Source organism: Phyllostomus hastatus, unplaced genomic scaffold (assembly GCF_019186645.2).
Source record: "Phyllostomus hastatus isolate PE091 unplaced genomic scaffold, TTU_PhHast_1.1 phas_scaffold_78, whole genome shotgun sequence".
Lineage (NCBI taxonomy): Eukaryota > Metazoa > Chordata > Mammalia > Chiroptera > Phyllostomidae > Phyllostomus > Phyllostomus hastatus.
In genome coordinates, this window is record NW_025334041.1 from 23,607,702 (window position 1) to 23,631,557 (window position 23,856).

Below are 23,856 nucleotides of genomic sequence, written 5' to 3' on the forward strand. Positions count from 1 at the left end.
TACCATCACTTTTGACCTTTAAATCTTTAAAACTTTGAAGCATAAAATAATTTAAGAAAAAGCTCTCAAGTTTGGAGGATTTGTTTTTAATTTGTTTATCTGTGTTTGAATTTTTCCATATTTGGAAATGGACATAAGAAGGCCTACTTTAAAAATACTAAAACTCTGTACATCTGAAAACATGAATCCAATTTTAACGAATTGTAATTCCAACCTACATGGATGATCTATTTCTCACTTGTTCAGTGAGATGCTATAAGAAAAAGTCATTAAGTATAGGAATGCAGTACCTGAGTCATCTTCCTAGAGACTCAGCTCACATTAGCAAACAAGAAAACCCAGGGTGAAGAGACCTGTTTAACCCAGTTTAACGCAATAAATGTCTAACTCACTTCACCACAGAGTGTTTTTTTGTAAAATTTATGTTTCACACTTAGTATAACCCAACAAAATAGTGTTTAAATATCATTCTTTGGAAATACTTCTATGGCAATATATGCTTTTCATTGATTAAAAGAACAGAATTTTGCATTAGAAGAAGTTAAAAATAAATTACTCTAAGTAGTTTCAAAGTTAACTTATTTCCCATTACTTCACCTTCGTAATCTGAAGACTCTGTCTAATGTATTTATATTGCTGACAAAACCCTATTCCCAAAGTGAGTTTTTAAAAACTGATCTCTGATTTTTAATACAATATTACTTAAAATTATAAATGTTAAATTTGGGGGAAAAGTCAATGAATGCCATGAGGCATGTAATTATTCCCAAGGTTTTTATTTTGGTTGCATAAGTAAACTATAGGTACAGGTTCTTACATAAACAAGTTTATTTATTTCCTTTTTAAGTAAAGTATATGTCAGAAAGTAGATTGCAATTCCAGCACAAACTACCTAGAGTTAGGCCAAACGTCACAAGCTCAGTTCTCCACATGACTGTTCTCACTTCAGACGTCAGCTACAAGTTTGGGGGTCCCCAGGTTGACCTTATAACTGACAAGCTGGTTACATATTTGAGGGTTCCCACTACCCCATCAGGCTCATAAATTTACTGGAATGACTCAGGGAACTAAGGGAAAGAACTGTATTTACAATTACAATCAGAAGCAGCCCAAATAAGAGACACAAAGGCAAGGTCTGGAAAGGTCCCAGACACAGGGAATCCTTGTTCTCTTGCGTGGACCCAGGAGGCACCAACCTCTCTGCACATCAATGTGCATTATCAACCAGAAAGCTCACCTGCGCTTGGGCATCCAGAGGTGTTACTGGGGTTTCATCACATAGGCATGATTAACTGAATCATTGACCACATGGTTTAACTCTACCTTCCTTCACCAGAGGTTTTTAGCTTTCATGTGGCTTAAAGCCCTAACCCTCTAAACTCCTAATTGGTCTTTGAATGTGACCAAATGCTTCCACTAGACATCTTTTTAGCATAAACTCGTGTGCAGTCCCAGGGCCTGCAGTGAATAGCAAAGATACTCTATAACTAGAAATTTCAGGGCCTGGAGGCTGTCTCCCAGTATTCAGGGTCAAAGACAAGCCAAATTCATTATTATTCAGCAGAAAGCTTTAGAGTCTGCTATAAGAAATGGCCTTGATAATGAACTTATACACCTGGCTGGCATAGCTCAGTGGATTGAGCTCGGGCTGTCAACCAAAGTGTCGCAGGTTTGATTCCCAGTCAGGGTACATGCCTGGGTTGCAGGCCATGACCCCCAGCAACCACACATTGATGTTTTTCTCTCTTTCTCCCTCCCTTCCCTCTCTAAAAATAAGCAAATAAAATATTTTAAAAAATGAACTTATACATAGATGTGTCTGTGAATCTGAACGGGTCTTATCATTGGGTAAGTGTCCAGTGTTGGAATAACAATGTCAACAAAACCCCACAGCCATTAACACTGATGTTGAAATTTCCTGAGAGAATCTTTAAGTGCTTAGCAGAATGCAGAGATAGGTATATAAAACAACTTAATATAAATAAAATTAAAACAACATTACATTTTAGTGGTATCAATTTACCTGGACACTTCTCTATGAAAATTTTAATTGTCTGGTGTTGATTCATTACTTTTGATACATTGAATATATGAGTTTGGGTAGAATGTCCATTTATAGGAGTTTGGATACATGCATAGTCGTTTGGTTTCCCTGGGTTATCTTGTTACCAGTTTTTAATATGTAACTACAAAAAAATATGCTGTGTATTTGGAAATATTTTAATTTTAAAAAATATTTTAAAACCCATGAGGACAACTATAGATAAAGTTACAGCTAATGTTCTCATTCCTGATTGCCATAATATGCATATAACACACATATCAATAGGAGAGATTTTTTTGAGGTCACTTTGGAGATTACTGCGGATGATTCCCATGGAAAGCCAGCACTGCTCATTCCCACAGATGTAAATCAGAACCAGCAAATATTTTCCACGTGTTTTCAAAATAAATTCTTTAATCTATCAACAGTGCACCTTTCAACACCACAATGTAGTAATTGTGAAGATTGTTAGATACTTTATCTGCGCATTCATAATTCAAATGATTGAGGTCATTGGATGTATCTCAAAGGCAACATGTCCTCTGCTTACCCCTTTAAGGTTGCTAGTGTTTTGTGTCCATTTCAACCTGAAAGAGCAGTCATGGGATCCAAAAAAAATGACCAGAAATCAGGAGTTTGATTTTTCTGTGTGTCAGATTCAGTGCTGAACTGCTAAAAGTTTTAATACCCTAATTGTGAAGCCATATATTTTATCCCAGCATTCCACAGGAGCTATGAATTGCTACAAGATGGCAGCAGTTTATTTAGCCTTAAAACACATCAAATTTTCCTGTCTTTCCATCCCCCATGATTGTTTGGTGTTAATTGCCTTCAAAAATTATCTTAGTGAAGAAGGCAGGGGAATGCTTATATAGCAGTTCACTACTAGCATTAAGAATTTTAATTGTGCTAGGTAAACATGACAGGCAATTCTTGAATGTTGTTAACATACTGGAAAATAAAAATGGAATGCTAAGCACTATATTCTGTTGCAGTTTTGTCTTGGTGCCTGAATGTATCTTTTAACAATTTAATAGGCTGGATTTTATTTGAGAGGTTTTCTTGAATACCCTATTGGAAGATTATACATAAAAGTGTTAAGTGTTACTACTTGATAATACAGTGTGAATCAGACTGAAGTCATGCATGTTAATCCTACTAATGTCCTAATACTTCAACAGATAAAATGGAAAGAATTTCCATTTATCTGTTACTCTGTGAAGTAGTGACATGAATGATTATGTGTTTCTACTTCCCACTATAATTACTAAATAACAAAAGGTTAGAGGTTTACTTTTACACTCATTTTGAAATTTAACAAGGTGGGAAGGTGCAGCTCTTCTAGCAATATTTCGATAACATTACCTTTGAAATACAAGTGTCTTTTTACCAAAGCTATTAATAATATTTAGAATTAATTGGGATTTAAAAAATATTATTGGACTTTTACAAACATTAAACATTTTGGTGACAGAATAGCATTGATTTGATATTACTTTAAACATTTTGCAGGTTGATTATATTTCTTAAGCTATTACTATGCCACACAAAAGTATTAAATTAAAAAAATTACTACTGGCCCCTATCAGGAATTACATTTTGAAATATCTCATGCTGTGTTAGATAAACTCACTTATTGGCTGTGCTGTAGGAAAAGGAGAATGGAATTTGAAATATACTTCAACTCAAAACAATGAGGTGAGTTTCTGTTCTCTTATCTCAAGCCATAATTAAAGTCAAAGCATAAGATTTAAGTAGACCACTACAAGCTCCTTAAAGATTGTTATGCTTTTCAAAATTCTGGTAAACATTATTGTAAAATACTCCTTCAGTTCTTTATTGGACATATTTTGGATCATTATCACTACTCCAAAAACCTTCTTGAACATCAGAAGTGCATTCAAAACTTAACATTTGATGGGAGTAAAAGGGAAAAAACTGTACTTGAACAATGATTAAAATAAAATAAAAAAAAACAAATTTAACATTCTCATCTTCTTTCGGTTGTCAGTGTTTCATAGCTGACAAAACCTCAAGTAGCACATCTGCCGTCTTGAAGACTATCTGATATTTATTCCTACCTTTAAAATTACAGTTGACAAATAATATTATATTAGTTTCAGGTTTAGTGACTTAGACATTTATGTAACTTACATAATGATCGCCCAGATAAGTCTAGCACCCATCTAGCACCGTACTAATTCTCTCTGGAAAACTCTGTTATTGCATCCTGCTCTACATACCAAATCTGTAATCCCATCTTTTAGGAAAAAAGCTTTTTCTTTTATACTTCATTTACAATTAGGTATTATTATATGCATACTCTCTGTACTTTTAGTATGCATTCCAGGTAACTTATGATAAGGTAATGCTAGGAAATACTGCATGATAAGTTGGCCAGCTTCTTAACACTATCCCAATCCAGGGCACTTTGGGCACAGCTTATGTATTAAACTTGTCATATTGGTCTTATTTCACTATACTAAAAAAAATCAATGTTTGTTAGCTCTTTCTACCTAGAATAAAAAGAATAAAATACTTAGAAATAAATTTAACAAAAGAAGTGCAAGGATTCTACACTCAAAACAACAAAACATAACTGAAAAATATTAAAGAAGACCTAAATAAGTGGAAAGATTCAGCGCTAAGTTTAAATAATAATTTTGAAGTGGACCACCATAATAACCACCATTTAATTCAAGAAGAAGAACATCATAACTGGGGCCTCAAAATTGCCCCATGTGTCACTTCCAGAACGAACAGCTACTTTGGGCATTACCCCTCATTCACTTGTTTTTTAATTGTTTTTATTTTATTTTTATTATTATTTTTATTGTATTTTTTTTCATTACCATTTAGTCCCCTTTTACCCTTCCCCTTCCCCTGCCCCACAACCACTACGCTATTGTCCATGTCCATGAGTCCTTTCTCCTTTTTGCTCAATCCCACCACCTACTAACCTCACCCCTCCCACTAGCTGTCATCTGCTGTCCGTCTGTGAGTCTGTCTCTATTTTCCCGGGTTGTTCAGTTTGTTCATTAGATTCCACATATGAGTGAAATCATATGGTATTTGTCTTTCTCTGGCTGGCTTATATTATCTTTTCAGGAAAATTTTTCTTTTAGCTGAATTCCTTCATAATTTACTCAGCTTGTCAAAGAAATTTACTAGGGATATGTTGTGTTCTGAGCATTCTTTTAGACTCTGAAGGAACTTATGTCCTGATGATGAAGATATATACTGCATACATAAGGAAATAGCACAAATTTAATACTAACCGAATGCGGAAAGTGATGATGGCTTGAAAATGATAGAATAATTTGGGTATATTTTTTATGGAGAGCCATGGGACTTACCTTACAATTCATGTACCTGGATTGTTAAGATGGCAATACTCCCAAGTCAATTGAGCTATTCAACACAATTCTTATCAAATTGTTAGCTTTCATTTTGGGCAAAAAGTGACAGACTTATTCTACAAGCATGCAGGAATACAAGGGACCCAAAAGAGCCAAATTTACCTTTAAAAAGAAGAGTGACACAGGAGAACTCAAACTTCCTGATTTCGAAACTTACAAAGTTTTATGGTAATCAATACAGTGTTATACCAGCATAGAGATCAATAGAATGACATTTAGAATCCAGATATAAACCCTTATGCTTGTGCTCAATTGATTTTCAACAAGATGCCAAAACAATTCAGTGTAGAAAGAATAGTCTTTTCAACAACTATGTCTGGGAAAACTTGATAATCACATACAATAGAATGAAGTTGGACCCCTAACTTTTATTATATGCAAAATTAACTGAATCTTATAACTAAATATAAGAGCTAAAACTATAGAGCTCAGAAGAAAATATAGGTGTAAATCTTCATGACCTTGAAGTAGGTAATGAATAACAAGATATGTCATCAAAGATTAAACAACCAAAAAAATAAGTAGGATTAGTATTGAAAACTTTTGTTTTTCAAAGGACACTAAAATTTTTTAAAATAAGATGTTTTAACAGATGTAGAAATTGGGGCACGTATACCTTGCTATTGATACTGTAAAATGGTGCAGTAACTTTGGAAAACAGTTTGGCACTTCCTCAAAGAGTAAAATACAGAGTTATTATATGACCCGTCATTTCATTCCTGGATATGGATATCCAAAAAAACTGAAAACATTCTCTCAGAACCTTCTATACAAATGTTCCCAACAGCATTATTTATAATATATGAAATGTGGAAACAACTGAAATATTCATCAACTGATGAGCAAATAAGCAAAATATTATTTATCTATATCATGGAATACTATTTAGTCAGAAAAAGGAATGAAGTACTGACACATGCTAAAACATAGACAAACCCTGAAAATACTGTAAGTGAAAGAAGCCGATCACCAAAGACCATATAGGGTTTGATTTCATTTTATGAAATATCTAGAATAGACAAATTCTTAGGGACATAAACATGATGAGTGGTGACCAGGGCATAGGGAAGGGAAAATGGGAAGCAGATGCTAAGGATTTCTTTTTGTGGTGATGAAAATGTTCTGAAATTAGATGGTGGTGATGTTTGCATAACTCAGTGAATACATTGCCAATGTGAAAATGTGAGCGAAATTTTGTGATACATAAATTATATCTCAATAAAATTTTTAAAACTCTACTTAGAGTGCCTAGTACAAATTGTTTATATCATAATCATTTTCAAAATGGAGTCCTTCATGTTGATGTGAAATGGTAAGGCAAAGTGTTTTCTTGCATCAAAAACAACTACTCTTCACAGTCAAGAGTATTACAGAGCACAACATCTGATTCTTTTTTTTAAGATACTTTGTTTGTTTATTTTTAGACAGAGGGTAAGGGAAGAACTAAGAGAGGGAGAGAAACATCAATGTGTGGTTGCCTCGCGTGTGCCCCCTACTGGGGACCTGGCCTGCAACCTAGACATGTGCCCTGGGAATGGAACTGGTGATCCTTTGGTTCTCAGGCCGACGCCCAGTCCAGTGAGCCACACCAGCCAGGGCAACATCTGATTCTCGACCCAAGGAATTTCACTTTTCTTACATATTTGCCTTGAGAACAATTGTGATAAACTGATGTAGTGAAATGTCAAGTTGGCAGTATGGGACTGTTCAAGGAAAATGTTCCCATTTCTCCAAACTAACCTGTAGGTTGTTAAGTTAATTGGCTGTGTGCTTGGATGGAATGAATACTGGACTAGACCTCAGAAAACCTTTCCTCACACCTCACTGTATGAACTTGCACTTGTTAATTATTTCACTGCCTTTGGGTGGACTATCAATAATAGCCCAATACATTTATAAGATTTTCAAGTGAATCAAATGAATATAAGATGTGAAGGTACTTTAAAATTGACAGCACTATAAAAATAGGAGACATTATTTACTTAACACCCTTCATTTTTCTTCTACAGACTTGATTTTCTAAGAAGGGGGAAACATAAAGTGCTAAGTTAAATGGTTCCCTTTGGATAGTAATTGAAAGAGTCTGGCTTTCTTCTTGAGGAAGAACATTGCTTGGACACAGGAACTGAACTTGTGTGACACTGATGATAGGATTTTGTAGAAAACTGTTATAATTTTTTTAATGAATCATTCTGGCAAAATGAGAATGATATGGCAGCAGACAGGTTATTGTCAATTAAACACGAGCTGTCAGAGCATCAGAAATGTTAAAATACGGTGAGTGTGAATCCTAAGCTGATCACATGGCAGCTGCTCAGCTGTTATTTTAACAGAGTTGCTGTATGTATGTGTCATTTTCCTGCAAAATTTAATTTGAATCCTTAACGACAGAGACACCTCTGCATTTGCACGTTGCTGTTGCATCAAACTTGGACCTTCTTACTGAGCTCAAATGGTGGGTGGTAGAGGGCAGGTGGCATTTGGAGGAGATAGCTCTCATCTCCTTTTCTTCCACTCAGGTTACATTGAAGAAGCCTGCATCATCCCCTGCCCCTCCGACTGCAAGCTCAGTGAGTGGTCCAACTGGTCCCGCTGCAGTAAGTCCTGCGGGAGTGGCGTGAAGGTTCGGTCTAAATGGCTTCGTGAAAAACCGTATAACGGAGGAAGACCTTGCCCCAAACTGGACCATGTCAACCAGGTATTTTCTGCCATTCGGAATAATAAAGTATTGTGGTTTAGATTGATAGTGATCTGGGTTTTTTTTCCAAAATGTACAGAAGTAAATAGTAACTCCTGAATTAGAAATCTGACCCATTTTATCTTCAGAATGCCGGGTTCAATACATGTATTTTATTAAAATCCCAAGTCAGATATATCACTTCTGTATTCCCAAGAGATTTAGTACCCTGCATATAAATGCATATGAATATAATTCAATAGAAATAAAATGAAACTTACCTTGGAAATAATATCAAGGTATTTAACCTGTCATAAAATTAAATCTAACGTGTCAACAGCAAGATCGCCTCACACTTGAAGTTCCCCTGGTCTCTCAGAAAATGCACCTCAATTAGCAACTGCACAAATTAAAATCAAATAAAGTATACAGATTCAGGTCTTAGAAAATATATGTTGTGCATTAATTTAAATTTGGTTGATACAAAATATGTTTAAAAATTTAAAGATGGCCTCAAAGTCACTGTATTTTATCTGTCAATTTAGTCACTGGCCTTTTTCATCTTAGTTTGAACTTGATTTGAGTTCAGATGTACTTTATTAGTTGCTATTGATAGCTGTTACTTGTGTTCTACTGGAAATATGAAGTAAAAGGCTAATGTAATATAATGCATTAAACAATTACTGTTATGCTTGGCCTGCATGTGAATTAACAGAGAATGAATTTCATATAGTATGTGTAGAAATTAAGATATATATTTAAATCCAAGTCACAAACAAATGAATCAAGGCATATATAGGAACCAATCTTAAATGTGTAAATATATTTTATACATACATAGACTAATTTTAAACTCCCAAAACACTACTTACCACCACACAAACTTTCCTTCCCAAATAAACCTACATTTGTTCATAACAGTGAAGTTATGAACTTTATTGTAGAGAAAATAAAAAGGACTTTTGAATAAAGAAATTAGAGTGAAGGAAGTGTGGGCTTAAATTCCATAGAAAGTACTCTGAAGGAAATCTGACTTTTCCCCAAGTAGCTGACTTTGCCCTGAAGTTCAGCTGGAAGTGAGTAATACACGACACTGCTGCCATCTATTGGTAATCGAGTTTCCCTGCTCTGGGGGACGTTTCCAAAGAAGAAACTTTAGTTCCATGATCCTAATGAAGCAGAATCATTCTAATGTAATGTTTGTGATACAAACCAATATTTGCCTGTGAGTTTTGAAATCTTGTATTTCTAATAGTAAGTTTAAATTATAATACATTTTGATCCATGGTTCTAACAAAAAGAACATATTTTTAATAGTGAACTTGCAAAGATGCAAGATCCTGTGCCAAGATGTCTTTGCTATGAAAGTCTGTCCCCTAAGCCATTTCTCTGTCCCTTTGGAACCCTGATATCATCTAATGCAGTGTTTGATAGAGACATCTGGGTACTGGTTACCAGCATCTTGGTGTTATTAGCAACTAAAAAGTCAGAGCTAAAACAAGAAATAATACATTCCTGAATGTTTGACTTGGAGCATAAATGTTCTACATTTAAAACAGAAACTTTTCAGGATTCACGTGTTAGTAAAATCTTAGAAAAGCAAAGACTATGCAGTGGTCTGTGTCAATGTCAGAAACTATAAATCACATATATTTTTCACAGTTATACATTCCTCAGTACAGTTGGCAGTACTTTGATTTGAAAATGGTATTTGAGGGTCTGTTTTCCAATTGAGGAAGCAAATCCTCATTTCTTAAGAAATGTAGATGAATGGATGAAAATGAATAGACTTGTCAATCAATTTACCTATAGATAGAGAGTGCCTTTGCAATCTTCATCACAAGACATTTGAAGTTATGTATCAATTTCCCATGGTAAGTATTTTGAGGTCCATCTTCATCCCACTATCTAATACTTTCCTTGACTCTGCTGACTGCAGTAGTTATTTATGTCTCTGAACTTTAAATAATAAGTTGGACTTTCTTTCCCAAGGCCTAATAAATATGTTCTAATTATTTACCAAAAAATAATAGGCTTTTCAATGGGGATAACAATATTTGAAACTTGGTACATAAGTTTTTCTCATTAAATATGCTGACACTCTACTTGTCTTTGTTTCTCTCCCTGTTCCTGATTGCTGTGGAATACAACCACTCCAGGCACAGGTAAGAATTCCCCGACCTCAGGGCTGTGCTGCTTGTTTTCTGTTTTACCTCTGGTTTTAGAGGATGTATTTTTCCCTACAATGGTCTTTTATCTTTTACATGGAGAAACTATCGTATTTTTCATAAAACTTATGTTCTGAAGTTGTTCCCTGTTTATTCCCTTGCATGCTACCTGTGTTTTCTCATTCTATGCGGAATCAGGGCCCCAGGTGCAGAGTGGGGAAGAAGCTTTACTTAGCACGCCTTGACAGGGCAATGACACCTGCTACTAAGGATCTCATGCTTCTTCTCGGAGGGGGAGTATAGGTACAGGAGCGCTGAAAGTGGGCAGCAGGAGGATGCTCTGAACTGATCTGTATTCACTCCAGTGTCAGACACTCAAATGCAGGACATCAAAGGATTAGGAAAGACTGCATTTCCCCTTCAATTTTTCCCTTCCCTACAAGTTCTAACATAATGTTTTACTCAGTAAAAATGTCATATTTTAAATAGCACCAATGTGAATGTGATCACATCTGACAATAGGTATAGATTCTTACTCTAACAACGCATATTTTTATTATTATTTGGAATAAGTTCACTCTGTCATTTGGGTGCTTAGGCCACTAAACATTACATGAGGGAATAGTCCAAAGGACTGAATAAATCTATATCTTCTGTAATTAGTTACATAAGACACTCATGGGCTATAGTGTGTGTGAAATAAGAAATAGAATAAAAATAAAATAAATAAAAATATAGATTTTGAAATGATTTTTAAAAACATTTTTCTATACTAGTTGAGTCAGCTTTGTTGCGGTGGGTTATGGTCTATTTATTTCTTTTATTTAGTCATTAGTCTCATTGAGAAAAGAACATAATTGTTCATTGTTCCAAAAATCCCAACACTAAACAAACCACCTTGAACTTGGGCCTGAAGTGGATGCCTGCACACAAACAATGTACTTTGTTTGGAGTGGCCCTCGGTGCTTTAGGCTGTAGCTATGAAATAGGAGAACAACTCCACACCTGGGTTCCAAGCCCTAAATGACTGAGGGTTTGTTTAAAGATGTCTTTATTTCATGTATTCATATTTTAATTTAACTTCAAATATGAAACATACAGATATATTTTCATTATTATACATATGTAGTTTTTAAAACCCAATTATATTTATTTGAAAATAGCTATTTGCCCTGGCTGGCATAGCTCAGTGGATTGAGCGCGGACTGCAAACCAAAGTGTCGCAGGTTCGATTCCCAGTCAGGACACATTCCTGGGTTGCAGGCCACGGCCCCCAGCAACCGCACATTGATGTTTCGCTCTCTCTCTCCTTCTCCCTTCCTTCCCTCTCTAAATAAATAAATAAATAAAATCTTTTTTAAAAAGAAAATAGCTATTTTATATGCTTAATTCATTCATTCATTCATTCATTCATTCATCTACCAAATCTCTAACATATGAGTACCCTGGGGTAAGTATTGAAGACACTCAAAACTGTAAACAAGGCCAAAGGCCCAGAAAATTACAATACTTTGTGGCAATGTTGTGGTGTTTGTGGTCTTTGGGTTTCCCAAGTTATAAATCAAGAGGAACTACCAGAAACACTTCTGGACAAATTTTATTAAGCTAAAGCTCCAGCACAAGGGAGGCAGCACAGAGGAAAGGAAGGTCCTCTGAACTGACTCAGGCAGGGCATTGGCTCTGCTTGGTCACTCTTATAAGCTGGAAACAGGCAGGCTTGTGCACAAAGGTGAGCTTTTTGCAAAAGGCAGATTTGAGAAATTTTCCATGTCAAGCTACTTCCTTCTGCTCTCTGGTTGCTTAGCAACTGCCTTAGCACCTGTGGGGGCCAAGATGGCAGACTGCTCCCTTCCGCCACCCCAGGAGGGTCATATAGCAGTCAAACCTTAATCAACTGCATGTGCAGAACAGTGGCTTCCACTTCTACAAGGAGACGAGTGGTTCTAAGGGAGATAAACAAGGCTAGTTCTTCATTCTTGGGTCAGGAAAAGCTGAAGTGAAGGCATTTTTGCAGTCAGCTTATCCTGTGTGCCTTCTGGCCATCTGTCATCCCCTCCATCCCAGGCTCAAGGCTCCGTGCTGTCTCAGTAAGGGTCACTCCAGGGAAGCAGGTCACGTACCAAGTGGGGTCCAGCAGGCCAGATCTACAACTGCAACATAAGGAGCAACAGAATACAAGACAGCCAGTTCTGCCCTTTTGAGTGCTAGAACTCTCAAGAAATTTCAAATAACAATGGAGAGAAATAAAAGTAGCTAAAATAAGAATATAATGATTATTATGATGTCAAGTCTTCCCAGGCACTCTCATCAGAGGCCTGAGAGGAGATCACTGAAAACTGTGTGTGTTTCAGGTGTATGAGGTCGTCCCCTGCCAGAGTGACTGCAACCAGTACTTATGGGTCGCAGAGCCCTGGAGCGTCTGCAAGGTGACCTTCGTGAACACACGGGATAACTGCGGAGAGGGCGTGCAAACCCGGAAAGTGAGGTGAGGCCAAGCCGAATGGCACAGAGGAGCAAAACACACACCACTTCGCAGTTTCCCACCTGCCAATGTGAGCGTTCACTCCTTCCCAGTCTCTTGATAAACTGCCTTTAGCTTTATTTTTAGGGAATCCATGTTCATGGAGAACTCTAAAAGAATCTGCTTCAAGCAGCAGTTTATCATACTCTGCCTTCTGATTTAGGAAGCTTCACTCTGAGGTGCTTTTTCTTGCAAAGAAAGAGTCTCATATTGAGTTTGAGCTGCACCAGTGCAGATTCTCTAACCCTAATATTTTTTTCCTTCAAGTCAAATAGGTTTCTAACTGCATTTTAATGATAATCTGTTATAAACTCTTGGTCCTTTATATAAAACTGGCCAACTTTTGAATACTTCTGTCTTCCAGGAAGGCTTCCCATTGGCTAATGCCTATCATTTCTTCTTCTGTGGCCTCACTATTCGATAGGATAGCCACTAGTCACATTTAGCTATTTTCACTTTTAATTTAAATGAATTAAAATTAAATAAAATTTAAAATGTGTGTTCCTCAATCACAACAGACACATTGCAAGTGCTTAATAGCCACCTGTGGCTGGAGGCTATTATATCAGCACAGAATTTCTGTCATTACAGAGAGTTCTATCAGGGGTATTGTCTGTGGTACCCAGGTAGCCTGCATTGTTTTGAAAAGATCTTTTCACATGACTGTCACTGTTTTACATCCAGAAAGTTTCTCCACACTGAAATCCTGTTATATTTATGGACATTCCCTAACACCTAATAAAAGTTTGACACTCATTAACTTTTCTCTACAGCCTTTGCAGAGGATCCTTAAGGGTTCTAGTACCTGGGACACAAGTCTGTGACTTTTATTATTTCCACTTCATGGAGTAGATTCACAAATACTAACGTACCAGGAACACATATCTAGCGCACACAGTTGGCATTCAAACCCAAGTCTCTCTTCTTTCTTTGTAACTGTACCAGTTTCTTCTAACACAGCCGAATGACACACAGTAAGAGAAGTATAAAAACATACGGAACTTGCCATGCATGTTGTGAAGAAGCTCATTCTCACCCATGACCTAACTTTTCATTAATTTAAGATTCATATTTTTAATACGCTTTAGTAGGAAGGCAGAACCAATTAACATTTGTAGCTTAAAATAGGGGGATATAATGAGTTGAAAGGGAAACAGGGAAGAAAAAAAAATAAGTCCTGTTTTCTGACCTTGTCCTTCAAATTTTAAAATTTCACTTTCAATTTTAAAATACTTTCCTAATATTCAGAATTTGATGAGATTGACATTTTGGTTAGTAAATAAAAGATATAATAGAGAACTGTGGTTCTTTCTGCTTCTCCTTCAACTATCTATGTATATGTTGCTTCTTTTTTTCTCTGTGAATAGATATTCTTAATATTCCCAAACACATCCCAAACTAAGTAACTTTTCAGATCAACTTATTTTTTCAGTAAACATCTTTAACGCAAATACAAAAACCAGAAGATTGGCATTGATTGTGATCTCTGATCAGATAATGTTTCTTTATTGATGGTGTACCTCCCTAACCTTATCCTCAGCTAATTAAGGTCAAAACATCCTTTTTAGATGCAAGACTTGGGTGACATTTTAGGACACATGAGTCTCTCAGAGAGGAGGATTCAATATATCCCATCTTGTCCTTTCTCCTTTTAGAATGGTATGACATTTCAAAGATTGGGTGATAAAAGTGGTTTGCCCTGGTAGAAAGAGTTGTTTTTTTCCACTGGCATTTTTTTTAAGTACCAGCACATTGTGATAATAAACAACAGAGTGATTTGGTTACTTTTATTGTTGCTTTTGAATTCTCTGCTGACAATGTGCCCCCTACTGTAATACCCGTGGTGGGCCTCTGGCCCCACCTTTGGCCTCCTCAACTTGATTCTACACTACATTTTCTGATACAGATCAGTTTTCTTATAGCATAATTCCTTCTCATGTGGGAGGGGAAAAGGCCAAGAACTTGAAAAAAGCAAATGAACTTATAGGGCCTCCCTTTGGCCCTAAAATTTGATCCAAATATTTATCTTCTATTCTAGTGTGATTTTAAAAAATCATTAATACCAAACAAAATAAATAAAACATAAATAATTTGAATGTCAGCATAAGGGTTTTTAGCAATTGTGGCACATTCAAGTGTTGGAATTCAAATGCAGTTATTAAAAATTATATCTTAGAAAAATACTTAACAACATGAGAAGATGTCTATATTACTTTTAAAAATAGTATAGTAGCAGGTAAAGTGCTCTTGAGTTTAATGAAATGAAAATATATGTTTAAATATAACAAACTGTTAAGAGTGGTTATCTCTGATTGAATCATGTGAATTTTTACTATTCTGATATTCTTGAAATGCATATGTCACCTTTATAATAGAAATTAAAAAAAAAGAAAAGCCTTTGAAAATAAAGTTTTATGTACATAACTACATAATAGAGCCTTGACCATCCGTCCTTATCTCCGAATCAATGGGTAACTTTGCAAGTTAACCCTTATACATGGTGTCAGTACCTACCATGAACAATGTCTTTTCTCAGCAGCGAGGCCGACTTCCAGCATGAAGCTGCCCCATTGTCCCATTCCTTCCATGTCCTCTCCACGCTGCTCTCGGCAGATTATTCTCTAAAATCCATTGAAGGTAGAACTTTTTTTTTCTGAGGAACTAAAGTTCTCCCAAAGACATTTATATAATTTAATTTTCTCTTTCAACAATGAAGTCAAATAAATATCTACCTTTGTGGGTTGTTTTTGTGATCGCTCTCTTATGCATTCATGCAGTTTACAACAAAATGCAGAGGAGGGCACAACCTCATTCAGACACGGCCAACAGCAGTTTTCTGGTCTGAACGCGTCTCACGGGAAAACAGCATTTCTCTTAAATCCGGCAGCACTGTATAGAGAGGTTACTCTGCAGCGCAGACGGGAGAAGACATAGTGTCTCTGCTGTTTGAAGAATTCCTGAAAAGAGTTGAGATTTCAGGAATGAGCGGTGATGTAATTCAACTAACAGTTTAAAACGTGTTGGTGGGTTTGAGAGGTCTTAAGAGCTCAAGCCTTCTTCTTCATCTCTGGCAAGGCAGTTCCGTTCCTATGTCATTAATTTGCTTGCCCTTCTCAAGTTAGAAAGGAGCAATAAAGTTTCTCTCTTCCACTAGAAGAGTGCCAGGAGAGGTTAAGTATGGTACACATGAAGCCTGGTACTGGCCACATTAATTAGATTTCCAAGAGGTGAGTAAAGAGTCCTTCATGACTGCTTACACCAGAATGAAATGTGATAAAGTGTTTGAATTTGTTCTGTCAAAAAGAAAACTAACGATAAAAAGGTCAAGAGAGGAGGGTTCAAACAACCCCATTTAGATAATTTGTGCTATTACTATATTATAATTGTCTTTTCACTTCTTGCTGCCCTTAAAAAGTATCAGCAGATGAGAGGGTAAATGCCTTTTTATTTGACAGAACCATTTGATAAATGCCATGGGCTACTTTCAAAAGCACTTTATGAAACCTCACTAATATATTTCAGTGTGCCTACTCTTCCATCATATATGAATCTACCTTCTCTACAGAACCCACCATTTTCTTCAAAAGAAAAAAAATGTGTTTTATTCCAAAATTGTAACCACTCTATAAATCTCTTTGGACCACTCCTCATCAGTCCAGCATCATATATGAGAGTAAATGACCCTCTCCTTTCAGAGGAAGACTACCGAGTTTACATATATACAATGGCCATGATGTTAAAAAATTGTGATGATACCCATAAGCTTAAATTTTAAAATCATACCAAAGCTCTAGTAGTATTTATGAGAGGTAGTAATCATTTTATATATTCATGTTTGAAGAATTGTATTCATTAAATACAGCCCTTTCCACCCCATTCCTGCCAACCCCAGAATGATGTCTTAAGATGAAACACCTCTTTTACAGGTCGGCCATTGTTTTAATCATCCTGGTTCCTTCACTGATAGGCAGGTATGTTTTCTTCTAGATGCATGCAGAACACAGCGGATGGCCCTTCTGACCATGTGGATGATTACCTCTGTGACCCAGAAGAGATGCCCCTGGGTTCCAGAGAGTGCAAATTGCCATGCCCTGAGGATTGTGTGATATCCGAATGGGGACCGTGGACTCGATGCACTTTGGTGAGATGATCGGCTATTTATTAATATAGAGTTTGCTTAGCTCCTTACCACTAAAACTTTAAAGATATTATTAAGAAAATCATAGTTACTAAATTAGTTACTAAATTAATTACCAAAGCAAAGTATATTTTCTTGACTGCTTCATTCTGTGATTGTGACACTTAGAGTCAGCAATATTTCGACTCACACTATAACAGCGAGACCTCTTGCAAGCTTACACCCCTCCACCATCCTCCTTGCCAGCACAAAATGCCTTCAGATGGGCTTATAAACACACAGCAGGTTAAAAACTGCAGTGGTCTTAATGACTCCCTCCAGGTAAAGGGACAAAGAATGAAGCTCTGGTAAAGGCACTTTAATGGTGTTACGTTATTGTCGTCCCTTGCTTTTTGCCCAGTTCATTTTATTTAAATTGTAGGGATAATCTTTCACACAGTGGGGGTCCTGCAGCAGGAGTTTGGACAGTAAAACGCAAAAGATCCTGGTAAGAGAGGGAGTGGGAAGAAGAAAGCAATGCATCCGTGACTCTCTTTCCACACACTGGCTCTGTGTCTCCTCGAGCCTGGGAAGCCAGGGGAGAGTTTCAAATCACACAAAGCTTCTGGATTTCAACAGCCCATAGGTGCTCTTCCCTGGGACCCTGGGAAGAGAGTCATTTGAAACGGAACTGGCTGACGATGTAGAAAATTGGGTTTACCCCTGCGCCCCTTTGTGAAGTTGCACATTTCACAATGGCATCAAAGGCGTAGGGAAAACACATGCAATGTGAAATTAATTTTTTTGAAATACAATATGGGACAGCTTCAAAGAATTTATAACGCATGTTTTCAAGGAAAAATTAAATTTTTATCTCAGGACTAACATTATTAAAGGTGCTGATTAGCAGCCAACTGATACAGCAGGAGCACACACAGGGCTGGCAGTTGACTTGGATACATTTAAATTGCAGTGAAGAATCAGCTGTTTCACAAGGGTATGCAAATGATTTTCTAATGCCATCAACCTCAAGTTTGAAGTTACTGCTCCTGTTCCTGGAAGCCAAATGCTTTCAGAACAAGCCTGTACCAGTAGGAGATTGTAAGCCAGTGTGTTTAAGTGTTGTGTTTTGTGCCTATGTTAAGTGTGCCTAGGAAAGTGAAAGTCACTAGCAGCAGTTATTTAAAGCCACTCTTAAAATGTTTTTTGTGGTACCCAGAGACTGTATTAGATGATAGATAGATAGATGATAGATAGATTATAGAAAATTTCTGTATTACTCATTCACAATAATTAATATTACCATACACATGTGTTTGAGTACATGTGATGTGAAGATTATATCTATTAATATTTGACACATAGATCCTTATGTGTCTTATAGCTACATAGCACAGCAGAAGCTCACACAACACTTTGATCTTATAGAAGAAATGGAAGTGTAATGAGATTGTTCAGGTTAGCCAGTGGCCCCGCGTGCTAACTCCTGCTGCAGTGCTCTTCCTAACACATCAGCCCTCCTGCGGCTGAGTGTTCACCTTTCTGAGGATCCTGTTATTCTCTGTCAGCCTTGCAATCAAAGCAATTTCCGACAAAGGTCAGCGGATCCCATCAGACAACCCGCTGAAGAAGGAAGAGTCTGCCCTGATGCTGTTGAGAGGGAACCCTGCAACCTGAACAGGAACTGCTTCCACTACGATTATAATGTGACAGGTACGTGGACGGTCACCTCCTCACAGAGCTACAGGCCAAAGCCCGTGTGTCAGCGAAGCAGTGTGCTGCATGTTCATCTCTGTGTGCCTTTTGAACACACTGCTTACTCTCCCAGAAAGAATTACTTTTTAAAGATTTTATTTATTTATTTTTACAGAGGAAAAGGAGGGAATAGAGAGAGAGAAACATCAATGTGCGGTTGCTGGGGACCATGGCCTGCAACCCAGGTATGTACCCTGACTGGGAATCGAACCTGCGACACTTTGGTTCACAGCCCGAGCTCAATCCACTGAGCTATGCCAGCCAGGGCGAAAGAATTCTTTAAGTAACAGATATTTAGTATGTATTTTAAACATCAAGATACAGATAATGAAAGTATCACACAAACATTAGCCCTATGGTATATTGTGAATAGTCTAATTGATCCTATTGAAGACATCCTCCCACTTTCAGAAGGTGTAAATTACATGCTTTTCTGCCCTGGCTGGTGTGGCTCAGTGGATTGAGTGCCGGCCTGCAAACCAAAGGGTTACCAATTCGATTCCCAGTCAGGGCACGTGCCTGGGATTTGTGCTAGGTCTCCAGTAGGGGGCTTGTGAGAGACAACCACATATTGATATTTCTCTCCCTCAAAGGTATAGATAAAAAATGGATAGATGAGTATTTTTTTCAGGAAAAAAAAGGCTTATTATAAATTCTCTTTGTTCTCCCTCTCATTTCCTACCATCAAGGCACATACTGTAGGAAAGAAGAGTTTGTTGGTTTGTATGACGGGGAAACACTGAAGCTTATTTTAGAACTTTTTCAAGTAATATCCCCAGTGATACAAACTACAGAAACTGTAGAGTGATACACAGCAGTCAGGTTGGCTTTTGTTTCTTTTGACTCTTCTCTTTAGTTTTCATTGATGACACAAGGAAATCACAGTTCTTTGAGGTAAACTATGTTACTCTAAAAAGGAAGATGAAAGAATTATTTTGACAAAGACATGAAATAAGAGAATTAAAGAAACATGAGCACAGTGATTTTGAAATAAATGCATCTTTTAAAACATTTTAAATATGTAAGTAAGCGACATACAGTGTCTTGTTTGAACATAGCCCAGTTAACGTACTATTCATTAAAATTATTGTTACTTTGCTAAAACAAAAATAATGCTAAAACTGAAATTTCTGCTTTTATAGAAAAAGTTTTTAAGTGAAATTTGATCTACAGGCCAAAGCCATTTTTAAAATATCAACTGGCTGTAAAGATTGTCAAATGGACATCTGCCTTCCAGAATAATCCCTGTGGTTCTGTGCAACCCCAGCGATTCTGTTTGACTCCTGAAATGTTCAGAGCCGGGACCCTTGTTCTTTGCGTGTAGGATGATTGTGCAGCTTAGAAGCAGTTGTGAATTAAATACGGAATCTGGGCCATTTAAATATGGAGCTGCATCTGAAATCTGCGTCTCCTGTGGCTGTCCATTCTGACGGGCTCCCTTCCTTTCAGATTGGAGTACGTGTCAGCTGAGTGAAAAGGCAGTTTGTGGAAATGGCATTAAAACAAGGATGCTGGACTGTGTTCGAAGCGATGGCAAGTCTGTTGACCTGAAATATTGTGAAGAGGTGAGGGGATGCTGTGTTATATCTTTGTGAGTAATTTCTTTCCTAATAATTTCAGTTCATGCTGAGCCAGATGACCTGTGCTCCATGCGGCTCATTGCCAGCAGATGTTTTTCTGCACTATTCAGAGGCTGTTAAGCACCCTCTTGAAAAGAGACACTGTCCAATCCTACTGATTTCTGCACATAATTTCCTGTATTTTGTTCTGCTTGGAACCCAAAGGTATGCTAATTATCCTTCTCTGAAAGAAATGCTTGGGAAACAATAAGTAATCAAGGTGAATATGGGCAATAAATCTTAATCAGACTACTCATCATCTTTGTAATTTCATTTGAATTTTGTGTTGCCTGGGACACCTGCCAAGTTCCATCATTCATTCTCTCTGTTGCTAAACATTGATCGCATGTGGTTTGGGAGCAGATTTTGATATTAAGATCTAATACCCAGCTGTGAGAGTCCAAGTACTCAGGTGTGGATAAGAGAAATTCAAACAAAGGAATGGAGTCTGCCATTAGTATCTTTCAGGTACAGAGTTGCAATTCGTAATACTTCAATTTATAAAAGTAGTGTCATCATTTCTAGATATGATCTTATGAACTGTGAGGAAACAGTTGGCCTTTCTTAGTTTTCATGAAGCTACACTTGGTGTTTGAATTATTTTGTCTGATTTCCAAGCCAAAAGGGTACGTCACACTCCTGACAGGTTTCGACTCCTCCTGCATCTGAGACCCACTGGGTTAAACATGAACCAAGATAAACAGAAGCCTCAGGAGATCTAGAACACACAGTTAGAGCTTATAACCTCATTAGGGTTCAGTAGACAAGGTGACCACAACTTCTGTTTGCATATCCTGGCGGTTATTATAAGCCCATAGTAAATTGTTCCAACCCCTGAGGGAAAAGTTAAGATAAAAATGTATTAATTCATTTGATATCTTTATCATGTAGACCTAACTTAAGTTCCTTATATCTCTGTCCGTGTGAACATGTGAACACAGCTCCCAAATGCGCTGAAGATAAGTTGTTTACTTAATAAATTTATTTTATTATCATCCTGTAACATAACTTAGTCCATTCATACTTTCAATTTAATTAGAAATTTTATACCTGAATCAATGTTGAAACTAATAACATTGAAGTAATATACCCATTATAACAATAACATTACTATTAATGAATATTACTATAGTCATACACTGGCTGGAGAGCTTTCTGCGATCTGCTTCTAGTCAATTAATATGTCTCTTTTGTTGCAAATTCACATATTAATGCCCTCCTGAGTCAGAGTGAAATATACAGTGATAGCTGTAAGAGCTTTCTGAAAGCCAAACCCAATCAGACCAATTTTCAAATAGCTCATATGACTGCAGCCAGCACAAAGGTATAGAAAGGGTCCTTTATTTCTTAAATAAAATTTGAATAAAAACTTGACAAATAACTAATTTTAAGTACCCAGGAAATTAGATAAATGTACTCTGTGTACAGATATTTTTATGTTTGAATGCTGCAATGACAATTAGGAATTTAAATCATAATAGTCTTGCAAACACTATCTTCAGGGAGAAGAGTACTGTTCTCTGCAGGAATTGGATTAAACAACTCATCCCATTTTCTCCATCCCTGTGGATACAGTAGGATTGAATAATAGCCCTGAGAGAAGCTGGCTATCTTTTTAACAATGGAGTGATTGCCTGCCTACTAACACATGTGTAAACCCTGCATTCAGTGCAACAGCAGTAGATAACTCTCACTGTTTCTCTGACAGCCAAGAAGAAAGATGGCATTGCTACCCAACAAAGAGGATAATTGGGGTTAAATCCATCCAGTATTTATATAGTATTTTTGTCTTTGATGTTTTTCAGACATTTACTCACCCGATGATACCTAGTAATTGATTTCTCCTTTCCTATTCCTTGACCCCTGAGTATGTGCTTAGATAGATGGTTGATAGATAATTGATAGATAGATAGATAGATGAAAAAAGAGATACCATAAATGTAAGGAAAAAAGTAGTAAAGTGCTAAAAGGTCTCAGAACTGCATACCCAGAATATCTGTCAACAGACATCCTTTATGATAAATAAGTTAATAGTAACTCAATTCTGTGATTCCAACCCTCTCTCTATGATGCTACTATCTACCTAAACAGAACACATTATTTTTATCATGTCCCCTTAAGACTTTAATCTTCAATCTCTCATGACTTTCAGTGACTATGAGACTTTACATAGTGACAAGTGAAAGTGTTCGTATCAAATACTCTCACCTTTGTCAAGCAGTCATGGCCGAGAATGTGTGGCAGTCCATGCAGAAGGTGTAGTACACATGTCATCAACCTGACCTTTTCTCAGTGGACAACTTAGAGCCAAGAGCTGTCCTTGAACCAGAACAGCAGTTCAGAATTTTTTCTTTTGCCATGTTCCAATATACAAATTAGATACCATAAACTTATATTTCATGCAAAAATAAAAAAGCTCTTGATAATCCCAAGGATTACCAATTTAATAAATCATATTCTCCTAACATGCTCTTAAATTTTTCTATTTCAATGCTAGTTTGTATCTCAGACTTTTTAAATGTTTTCATATACAGTAGATGAGTTTGAAATGTCATCTTGTATTTTAAAAGAAGAATACGTAAGTAAGTATTGAAACTCAATGTCAATACAAGGGCACAACATTATTTGATGAGGGACTAACACTAAAATAACTGAATTATATCACAGTTAGCTTGTGATATAGTTTTAGAAGAAAAATCTTTGTAATTAAAAAACTATATATAAAATACTAATAACCAAAAATTCTAGTGATTTGGATTTTCTTTCAGAAAGATAGCATACTTAAAAACTGATATATTATTTCAATACATTATAGCATTAGTTTTGATTGGCAATTTGTCTTTAAAATTTCTCCCATTTGCTTTTAAGTTTAATATGCACATATAAAAATGAGTAGTATCCCAAAGATACAACTGTAGATCTGTATATTGATGACATTCGTGGTTTTTAACTAATGGAAAGTAATCATGCTTACCCTTATTTATTCATCACTTAGAGAAACCCAACCTATTTGGAGATTAAGTCTACTTTTATTTATCGCATATTTTAAAAGTTCAACATTATAGAAGTGTATTGAGTAAATTGGCTCCTCCATTCATCCTGTGCCCTTTGCTCCCACTCTCCTGGGTTGATCGACTTTATATTTTTAACAGTTTGCACGTTTGTCTTCCAGATATCTTTTTATTCTTTTACTCATCTTGCTTATTCTTTCTCTCTTCTCCTCTCCTTTCCTCTCATCCCCACTCCTATCTGTGCCTTTCTCCCTCCCTCTTCCATCAACCACACATGGTTGCCATGCCTTCATGTTCATACAAACGGATGTGCCTCTGTCCTTTCAGCTGGGCCTTGAGAAGAACTGGCAGATGAACACAACCTGCATGGTGGAATGCCCTGTCAACTGCCAGCTTTCTGAGTGGTCCACGTGGTCAGAATGTTCGCAAACATGTGGCCTCACAGGTTAGTTTGTACCTTAATTAGCATTAGGCGAATGGTCACAGAACATGAAATAAAATGTCCCTCTTGCTTTCAGTCACATC

The 23,856-nt window shown here is 36.7% G+C and overlaps 1 protein-coding gene across 2 annotated transcripts in view; it reads left to right on the forward strand.

Moving 5' to 3' along the window:
- Positions 1 to 23,856, forward strand: part of THSD7A (thrombospondin type 1 domain containing 7A) — a 369,265-nt gene that overhangs the window by 323,882 nt on the left and 21,527 nt on the right. For both annotated transcript variants that reach the window (XM_045827695.1, XM_045827696.1), the window contains exons 15-21: positions 7,983 to 8,161; positions 10,300 to 10,305; positions 12,660 to 12,793; positions 16,817 to 16,970; positions 18,515 to 18,659; positions 20,151 to 20,266; positions 23,659 to 23,776. In XM_045827695.1, the coding sequence (XP_045683651.1) occupies positions 7,983 to 8,161; positions 10,300 to 10,305; positions 12,660 to 12,793; positions 16,817 to 16,970; positions 18,515 to 18,659; positions 20,151 to 20,266; positions 23,659 to 23,776 (852 nt within the window). The remainder of the gene's footprint in view (positions 1 to 7,982; positions 8,162 to 10,299; positions 10,306 to 12,659; positions 12,794 to 16,816; positions 16,971 to 18,514; positions 18,660 to 20,150; positions 20,267 to 23,658; positions 23,777 to 23,856) is intronic.